The sequence below is a fragment of the Tasmannia lanceolata genome, unplaced genomic scaffold (assembly GCF_043159265.1).
Source record: "Tasmannia lanceolata isolate RefF3 unplaced genomic scaffold, GAP_Taslan_0.1 ptg000006l, whole genome shotgun sequence".
In the NCBI taxonomy this organism is placed as follows: domain Eukaryota; kingdom Viridiplantae; phylum Streptophyta; class Magnoliopsida; order Canellales; family Winteraceae; genus Tasmannia; species Tasmannia lanceolata.
The window spans coordinates 8,959,293-8,969,053 of NW_027518683.1; the positions used below are offsets into that span (position 1 = coordinate 8,959,293).

The 9,761-nt window shown below is 38.0% G+C and overlaps 1 protein-coding gene across 1 annotated transcript; it reads right to left on the reverse strand.

Annotated features, from left to right (window-relative positions):
* Positions 1-1,196: 1,196 nt before the first annotated feature.
* Positions 1,197-9,345, reverse strand: LOC143879567 (phototropic-responsive NPH3 family protein NPY1-like). The gene is made up of 4 exons (XM_077382014.1): positions 8,747-9,345; positions 6,075-6,144; positions 3,135-4,316; positions 1,197-1,982 (listed from the first exon to the last, which is right to left on the reverse strand). The coding sequence occupies exons 1-4, from the start codon at positions 8,806-8,808 to the stop codon at positions 1,449-1,451; spliced, it is 1,848 nt and encodes a 615-aa protein (XP_077238129.1). The 5' UTR covers positions 8,809-9,345; the 3' UTR covers positions 1,197-1,448.
* Between the last annotated feature and the right edge of the window lie 416 nt (positions 9,346-9,761).

Here is a 9,761-nt window from a genome sequence, read left to right on the forward strand (position 1 = left end):
TGGCAATTATGAATGGAATAACAAGAATGTTTAGGAGATTTGACTGTCTAAGGTTTGCAATTACTTTTCAATCAAATTGTTTTTAACTTTTCTCTAGTGATGAAGAAAGCCACACGATCTGGTCTTTAAATCCACATAATGATATAATAACACATGGGGCGATTGTAACCATTGATGTGGTGGGCCCACCACCAATAACTGAACGGGAAATCCCACCCATAAAATCAGGAGGTTAATTGTTTGTAACATTTCTTGGCAACCCTGACCCCTCAAGCTATAAATCTTAACCTCTATTGTTTATCCATTTCTTGTTTCCATTTTTTTCCCTTTTACTTCCTTGAATTTAGGCTATAAGATAATGAGGTTTTTCATTTTTGTAATTGGAATTTGCTAGGTACCATTGTGGAAGGCATTTCGCATATGGCTGTTGCATGTGAGAGTAGCCACACAGGCCTAGATTTTGTCTTATTCATTTAATTTATCTGAGGCTGCACTCACATGCAACAGCCCATCCGCAAATGCCTTCTGCCACTGACCCTAACAAATCCCTTTGCATTTATATACTTAAAATTTCTTCTTTTAATAAGAATTTGTAGCCATGTGTAACCTATTTGAACATAGTCCAACCACCTAGTCGAATTACCTTATATAGTTGATAAACCAGAGATCTGCTAGGAACTTTCCACATGCTTGCTGTTGCATGAGAGCAGCCACATATTATGGGATTTGCTATGGACTTTCGCAGAAGGGCATTTAGCTGAAGGCTGTTGCATGTGAGCAGCCACCTCATCTATCTATATATTATAAGGAGGAAGGGTTCACGATGATGTGGCAGTGAGAAATAAAAATTCTAAAAAAAACCAATTCTACTTAATACTCTTCCCAATTTGTAACTCTTGCAGTTTACTATTTCCATTACAATCGGAAATTACTCTAAATCGAAATCTATATATAATGAGGAAGGGCTCGGGTTGAGTTCGGCCCACTATTTGATGGCGGATGCAGAAGCACAGTTGTATGTTACTGTCCCGAGTGGGAGCCTACCTAGGTATGGGACTAGGTGGGACCCAGCCTGGTATGTACAAGTTTAAAGGGATTTGCCTAACGCGTTCCATAGGTCTGGAGCTTTTAGCATATTGGTAAGGTACCTAACATGTTTGAATGGGGATTGAAGGTTAGAAAAAGCCTCTCCACCCTATCTGCAACTGCAAGAGTGTATTTCTTCAATCTAAATGGAATTATATAGATCATGATACAACAACAGCATTTTCAAAGAAGGCAGCAAGAAACAAACATTTTCATCCCCTATCACCTTCTTTGGCTCTGCTGCTAACATCATTTTCTGCAGGAGCCTTGGGATTCTTGCAGAGCTACACCTACCCATCACCTGAACAAAATTCCCCTTTTTACACTTCAGTACAATCCACACCCCACACCCCAAATTTTCTCTATGAGATGGAATGCCTTCTGTGTCTTGAAGAAGAGCCAGAAGACTTGGCCTCTCCAGGATTCACAGTAGTAGCACTCCTCTGAGAAGTTCCAGAGGTTTCCGAGCTCCTGTTCTCTCCTTGCCCCTTGCCGAGCCACAACTTGTCGAAAATTCTCCTTGACCGCGAAGGCAGTAAAAACCCACCTTTGTTTTTAGTCTTCTTTTTCTTCTCCGCATTTCTCCGCGAATCATCATCGCCAATTTTCATATGCTTCATCTGTTTCTTCAGTGATTTGTACTCCTCTGGCATCAACCTCTCCCAATCTTCTGTATTGGTTACAGACCTTGAGCTCCCACGTGAATCGTTGGGTGGAGCGGTGGTTAGACCAGCTGCAGCTGCCCTCACCTGCTCGAAAAAGAGGACTTGAACCACGACTCGAAGGGGTAGCCGGTCATTCTGAGCAGCATGCATGGATGCATCCATCGACAGTTTCTTGACATCCATCAGACTGCATATCTTCTTCCTTTCGGATTTTGTCAAACCTGAATGCTCCTGAAGATAATAGCATTCAACCCATAACAAATCATGAGGAACACTGATGGGAAAATAAACCAGCAAGCCTCAAGAAGATTCATAGAAATCATGTTTTCGTTTTCAACAGATTCCTGAATGGGTCACTAACCATATTCTAGGGTATGCTATAGAAAGTTGTCAAGTGCAACACTGTTAAACAGATTTTAGGACATGGAAACACTAATATCACAGGGATGCTAGTGGATAGCATTACAGGTTTCTAGGAAAACACATGGAAATGTCATCGGCTTCAGATATTCATACAAGTTGGATGGAAGAAGCCTTGAATTCAGTTTGGATTTTTCGTATTAAACCATAAACTTAGGGAAATGATATCCACACTCCCTTGTATAAATGAAGTCAGTCTCTATATTACACTTCAACTGCCAATTAGAAAAAAAAACATTTATTAGAACTGAGAAGTAACATTGTCAAAACAATGGAGTGTGGATATCATGATCCTAAATTATTGCTCTAACCAGCAGAGACCACAATTGAGTAAGGGTAAATACTGCAATTGAAAAAATGACAGCATCAACCATAATACACTATAGTGTGCAAGGAGAAATAACATTACAAGAATATCAGAAGTTAAAATTCAATTTAAATTTAAACACCTCTACATTTATATGGTTTTGTTAGTGACAGTACTGAAATGCCTTCCTTGAAATCCCTCAGCTATAAAAAAGCATGTTAAGCAACATTACAACTACCATCCATTGATCTATAGAATTGCCACACCAATGGGCTGGAAGTGAAACTACTGAAATGCCTTAAATTTTGAAAACGAAATTGGCGGCCAAAAACAAGAAATTTATAGATATATTTATCCCTGCAAATCTGACCAACAGTTAAAATCTGAGTTCTTCAGAAAAATGAGTTAGAAAGAATAAAATAAAACAAAAAAGATAATATTGGATACAAGAAAATTCTTCGCACTTTACAGGTCAACCATAGCAATACAATCAACCACCAAAGTATAGGAATATATGCTTCAAGATGCATGCAATAATTTAAGTAAGATAATACCGAAAAATCTTACCTTCAAATAGATATCAATGGCCCTGTATAGAAATATCTGCTTAAAGATGCATGCAATAATTTAAGTAAAATAAAACCCAAAAATCTCACCTTCAAGTAGATATCAATGGCCCTGTATAACCCATCATGAATAGGCCATGCTGGCTCGGGAATCGATTCTGACAGATTGACGAAACTGGACAAGGGAAGATTTGGGTCTCGGGCAATTTCAGCAAGATAACCATCCACCAGTTTTCCCACATTAATCCAAGAACAACGCCCTAAAATGAAATTCTCTGCACTCTTTTCGTTTCTTTCAACATAATCAGAATCTTGAGGATTCCGATCTTGCATCATAAACCGATTGACTATGCTTTGAACTAGATTCACATCATAAACAGTGCCATCTGATGCTTGTGCAGGAATCAGTAGATCATTTACTGAAGCTTCATCCAACTGAAAACTGATCCTTTTCACCAGCTCTTCCCTTGACGCATTACCCACTCCAATCAGTACAGAAAACCTCAATAATTTCAGTAAAAAACTACATGAACAACTAGTACTCTTATCAGATGGCAGTAGCCAAATGATTGTTTCCACTAAAGCCCGGTTTCTCCTGGCAAAGTCATCAGAAGCCAGGGAATCGATAGAATCTGGCAACCACTGAACAGCATAAGCATGGAGGGCCTCCCCAATAATTTCACCAGACATTCTTCCCTTGGATTTCACGGCAACCATAACTCGCTTGTAGAGATCTATTTCCAGCTCACATATATCCTCAACCCACCAGTCCTTAGGAACGAGAGACTGTAATTTATGTTGGAACCTTGCCCCATTCTCAATTGTCTGGTCTGCTGCCGCTAATTTCCTGTTATAGGTATAAGACCAGTTGACATTTGAAGGGTCAACGGATGTTTTAGAAGCAAGGGAATCAATGCATCTCCCAACCACCTTCAGATCCTCAGACCAGGGTAACAAAGACTTAGTTGTCTGAAGAACGATGATTGAATCTTTCCAGCTACGGAAGACACTGGAGTTCAAAAACACTTCAATTTTGAAAATTAAATTTCCTCTATCAACATCCTCAGTCATCTCCAGATACTCAGCTGCACATCGAGCGGCAACAACATTACAAGCGTTGAGAGTGACGGTCATGCCGTAGCAAAATTTGGCACAGATCTCGAAGGCTTTGGGTCCACCCGGAAAATCAAGCATTTGTACTACATCAGTGTTTTCCTCATTGGCTTTCATAACCAACTTCTGCAACCGGTTGCACTTAGACAGTAGAGGAAACTGCATGCACAGACCATGTTTCCACAGCTTTGTTACAAAATTAAAAGGAGAGTTGTAGGCTTTCAATTATGAAAAATACAAAATTAAAAGGGGCCTTAATTAGGCTCTCTTTTTTCCTTTCCTTCCATCGTGACGAAAGTAGACCAAAATAGTGAATTTTACGTCCCTTTTCTAACCCACCAAACTTGCCCTTTGTGATGTTTCAAATAGTCAAACATTAAAAAAAACACAAAAAGAAAAAGGACCATCCTCCATACAAAAGTAAACTTCTCCCATTAGGCATTTCTTTGTTTCTTAACTGTCCTTTTAAAACTAATTTCATTCTTTGGTGCTAATGAATGATGTATAGTGAAGCTGGTAACCATTGATATTGAATCATTTAGTCTACTCATGTAGGTATTTTCAGGTGCATTACAGAATTTTTAGAACTTATGTTTTTTTTTTTTTATATATCTTTAATTATTATTTCCTTTCGCCAATTTCAAGTCTGTTCAAATTTTCTATACAACCAGTCTAGCAGTAACTGGTCTGGTTTTTTTTTTTAAACATGCTTCAGGAGTCTGATAACACCACAGAAAATGTCACATTGGATCATCAGCCACGAAACCAGGAGCCACCAATGCGGTCTCAGAAAATCAGGAAAGATACTGGTGTCTTATGAAATATTGAGTTGCAATAAACAAATTAAAACAAGCAACAAAGACGAGATAAACCAAACAGAACCTACTTATTCTATAAGTAGCCAAGGTTTTTCTAAACTCAAGAGTGGCATGAATCCTTAAATCACATGAACTTAAGACTTGAATGGATTAATAAGTCATACAAGTAACGAGGACAAGGACAGTGGATCAAGCTTTAGTTATTCCATGACTAGCCACAGGTTTTTGAGGAAATGGAAGTCATAACAAACCACTCAAAAGAATTAAGTAAATCTGGAAACAGGCCAACAGAAATGGTAGTCTTAATTATTGACCTAGTTTAGAACAGAAAGATACGGTTGAGTTGAGAGAAACCTTGCATCCGACAACAACCTACAGCATTATGACCTTAGGAAAGAAAACAGGTACACCTTAAAAAAGAAAACAGGCACACCATAGGTGCTAACTATTGTTCATCAAATACATGGCCAAATATCCTTTTATAGCCACGACTTGGATATAGTAAATTACAAAACCATAAAAGTGTGTAAATAGTTTACAGAGTATAAGTTGCATAACGGGTAGCGGTTAAAATAGGGTGACAATCTGGATATGGCCAAAGATATCCTTGATCGGTTAAATGTCCCACAATTACAGATTAAAAAGACGGAGATGATAAATCCGCACCCCCTGTAGGATGATTCACACCCTTTTAACGTGAATTGACGTCAAAAAGCATCAGACTTTAATGCTTTTTGACATCAATTCAAGTTAAAGGGGTGTGAATCATCCTACAGGGGGTGAGAATTTATCATCACCCTAAAAAGATCTCTTTATGAGTAAGTTTTTTTTTTTTGAAAACCATCTCTTTATGAGAAAGATAACTGATTATCCTCTACCATTCTACACTTAATACAGATAGATAAGATACCATAATAACCGATCTCGAAGAAAGGAAGGGTTTATTGGTAAAAACAACTCATTGAAAAGTGTATACTGGCTGTTCTAAACTTCCATGAAAAATTCTATCAACTAATCATAGAAATATTGTGGAGAGTCCTGCAATAATCCTCATAAAAATTATCAATCAATTGTAAGTGAATATAAGCAGAAAAAATACCTTGTGTAGATAAAATTTCACTTCTCTAACAATTACAATGACATCTGTTGCCAGCTCAGATGCCACATACCTGCATTATGAGTAAATGCTGAGCCTTAGTACAATTAAAAATGCAGTATGATGGATACCCCAACCTACAACTTAAATTAAACAGAAAAAAATAGTAGCCGCTTGCTATTGGCTCTGCATGCATGAGAAATGAGAAATGCAATCATTTTGGACTTCAAAGACCCCAGAAAGGAACAATGCATGTGACGATGTGCAAAAAATATGAAAGCAAAGCATAGCACAAGTCAAAACTATTCAACTTCACTAGAACCTAAATGTAAGAAGTATCTTATGAGGGAAGGTGTGCAGAAGTCATATTTCTAACATACGGGAAACCAAGAAGTGTTTGGTGCAAAAGTAATGGTATAGCAGATATCACTGATGTAGAAAGTTTCGGAAATTTTGGGGATATGGTGGAGGACTAAACTCAAAAGTCAAAATTTTAGCATTTCCCAATAGTAATGTGATTCCCATCTTCAAAAAATAAAATGGCAACTCATCATTTCAGTCAAAAAATAAAAAAATAGGAAATGCAATCATGCATTTAAGTTTAAGAGTCAAATAAGAAAATGTTCAGACCCTGCATGGGCATATGCTCCAAAAATTAAGGCAGTGCCCCATTACTGAATTCATCTCTAGGTGAGCAGGGGATAACCCAAAGTTGGCAAAACAAAGGAGATAAGAAGGGAAGGGATCTGGACTGATCCAAGACATAACATTGGGAGAATTGTCCTGAATCCACAATTCTTGACTGTTTAGTCATAGGATAACCTCAGCACTTGTACCTTCCATTGATGCCTAGGTGGAAACAAAAATGCCAACATGGGGGATGACGCCCATCATAAAAAACATGAGCCTATATTTGATAGGAGAAAAGAAATGTATTAGGAGGTGCACAGGATGACAGGAGTCACCGAAGGCTGCACAAGAACAACCACTAGTACCCCTGTCATGAAGGGAGTCACTAAGTTGAGGTTTTGTTGTCAGATAACAATTACATGTGGAAGCTGCCAAAACAATGATAGATTCCATACTGCCAAAAATATTATGACGCCCTATGATAAACAAATCTGTAGAAAAATCAAAACATAGTGTTAACAAGTTTCAGAATTCCGAACTTGAGAACCTATGAGGCTAACACATTCTTCTTGAGCACATACAAAACCAGTTTTCTGAGTATAATAAAAATCCAAAACTACCAAAAAAAATCCAAAACTGACTACTTTCACAAACCACTCTATGTTGGGTTTCTATCCCCCGGTGTTTCAATACTCGGACTTAGACAAGAACTCGGGCATGGTAAAAAGGAGTCGACTCGGGCTAGTCAAGGTACAATCAATTTTTCATTCTCATTAACCTGGGTGAGTTAAAGGAGTTTTGATTGGCTTGGTAAGGCAAAACTCGGACGAGGATGAGGACTCGGCAAAGGTAAGTAGTTGATTTGGGTGGTCAAAGACTGACTCAGAGAGTTTTTAAACAGTGGTCACACACAATGTTTAATAGCATCACTCAACCATACCATTCAGACCCCCGTACAACATAAAAAAAAAAATCATTCCCGTCCACCGCCATGAACAGCTCAAATACTTGCCACAGTAAAACCAAACCCAGTCCATCCTCCATCGTCTGAGTTAATAAATCATCGAAAATCAATACCTCTTAAGCCTAGTGCGTATCAAACATTTTGTAGGACACTCACCCTTTATGGCTAGCAATTACCTGCTAGGCCATCTGGTAGATCGTTTCTGTCTTTGCTTCCCCTCCAACAACAAAAAGAAATACGGAGCTTATCCATTTTAGCAACAATCATTGCCTTCATTTCAATTATAAACAAGAACTTTTCTACATGATCCTTATTAGTGTTACTCCGGTGGCAAAGAAAATACACAAACTTACAAAATCAATCACCACAACCCCAACCTAAAATCAAAGCTAATGGGTACATGAGAAACTCTAATGCAGCAAAAGAAATTTTGAAAGCAAAACTCCTAGTATTTAAAGTTTCTTGCTGATGATCTCGCGCATCTCCAATCTCCTTCCATGAACCATGATTCTCAGAAAATGCATATCAAGTCGCATTATCTAACAAAATACTAAATGGGCTACTTCTATTTCTTTTTATCTACTATCTTTGCGCATTGCTCTTTTTTGAATAAGAATGCCCAAAAATCATTGAAAATTGAACTTCAGCACACATCTGGAGTTCCCATCTACCACTCCTAAATCTCGTTCTGCGTCTCCGGTTAAAATTACGTCGATCATTATCAGGAATTCTCACTATACTCTCTAGTCATTTCAAAAAATTCTACAAAGTAATTTAAGCAAATAAAATCAAAGGTACTTACAATCTTCACTTACCAGCCAGCAAATGACGACTATAGCAATAAAAACAAAATTAATAGAAAAGAAACCCAACAACAACAACAACAACAACAACAACAACAACAAAAGGACAGAAAATGAAAAAAGCCAACAATAGATTTTTATTTTTATTTTCAATTTTAACTTTATCCCAATAAGTGCTCAGAGCAAAGATAACCATGAAACATCATAGTTTAAAAAAAAATCGAAAGAGACCCAAAAAGAAAATTCAACATAATAAATAAAAGAAATCAAGCCCTAACCTGATACTATTCCCATCAGCTTGAAACGCATCAGGCTTCGATCCCAGCTTCATAAACTTCATCTCAAAAACCAAAGGAAAAAAAAAACCCAATAATATACAGGTAATTTCAATCTAGCCTCTCAAAAAACCACAAAAAAGTGAAAAACCCTCTGTTTCTTCCACCACCTCTCACAAAACCTCCTCCTCTCTTTTTCTACTCGAAATCCCAAAAAAACCCAGAGCCGTCCTATCGCTTTTAATTCTACCAGCCAGGAGAAAACCACTTGTCCAGCTCAAAACCGCTTTTCCCAACCACAAAAAACGGTTTTCCATAAAACCAACCCATTATGCTAGGCCTGTAACATTTCACTGTGTCGGAAATCCGGATCTCTAAATGGGCCTAGACTGGCTTAATCCTTTGGATTTTCCCATCCCATTCTCGAAAAATTATTATCCTTCCTTTTTAGGGCTCTGAGATCGGTGAATTTCTCGCCGTCTTTTCCCCTGAAATTTTCTATTCTCGAGTTCTGCGTATAGAAAAAAAAAGATCTCGATTTATTGTTCTCTCTCTCTCTTCTGAAAATCGATAGAGAGAGAGAATGGAGAGAGAGGGAGGACTGGCGCGAGTGACTTTAAGGCAATTTTTGCCGTTATTGCACGCCAACCTCCAAATTGACGAGAATACCCTGAATTCCTTTTCTAATCCTCGATATTACCCTTCTTTGACCATGCGTTTCGAAGCTTCGCTTTCTAATGAGGAGAAAAGTCAGTGGCCCGCAGGGGCATCTTGGAAATTGTAGCCCGCCTCTTTCATTGGTTGTAAGGAGACTGGAGAGTAGGAAAATACATATATACCCTTGTAGTTGAATGACTTTTGAATTTAATTCTATCTCTGTACGTGTTGGATTGGGAAATCCCTAGTATTAATTTCTTTAAAAAGAGGAGAGTCTTTTCGTCTTTTTCGTTATTCAAATAAATAAGTGGTGACTTAAAGTTGCTGTCCCCGTTTGGGTGGTCCCATGTGATATTGTCTG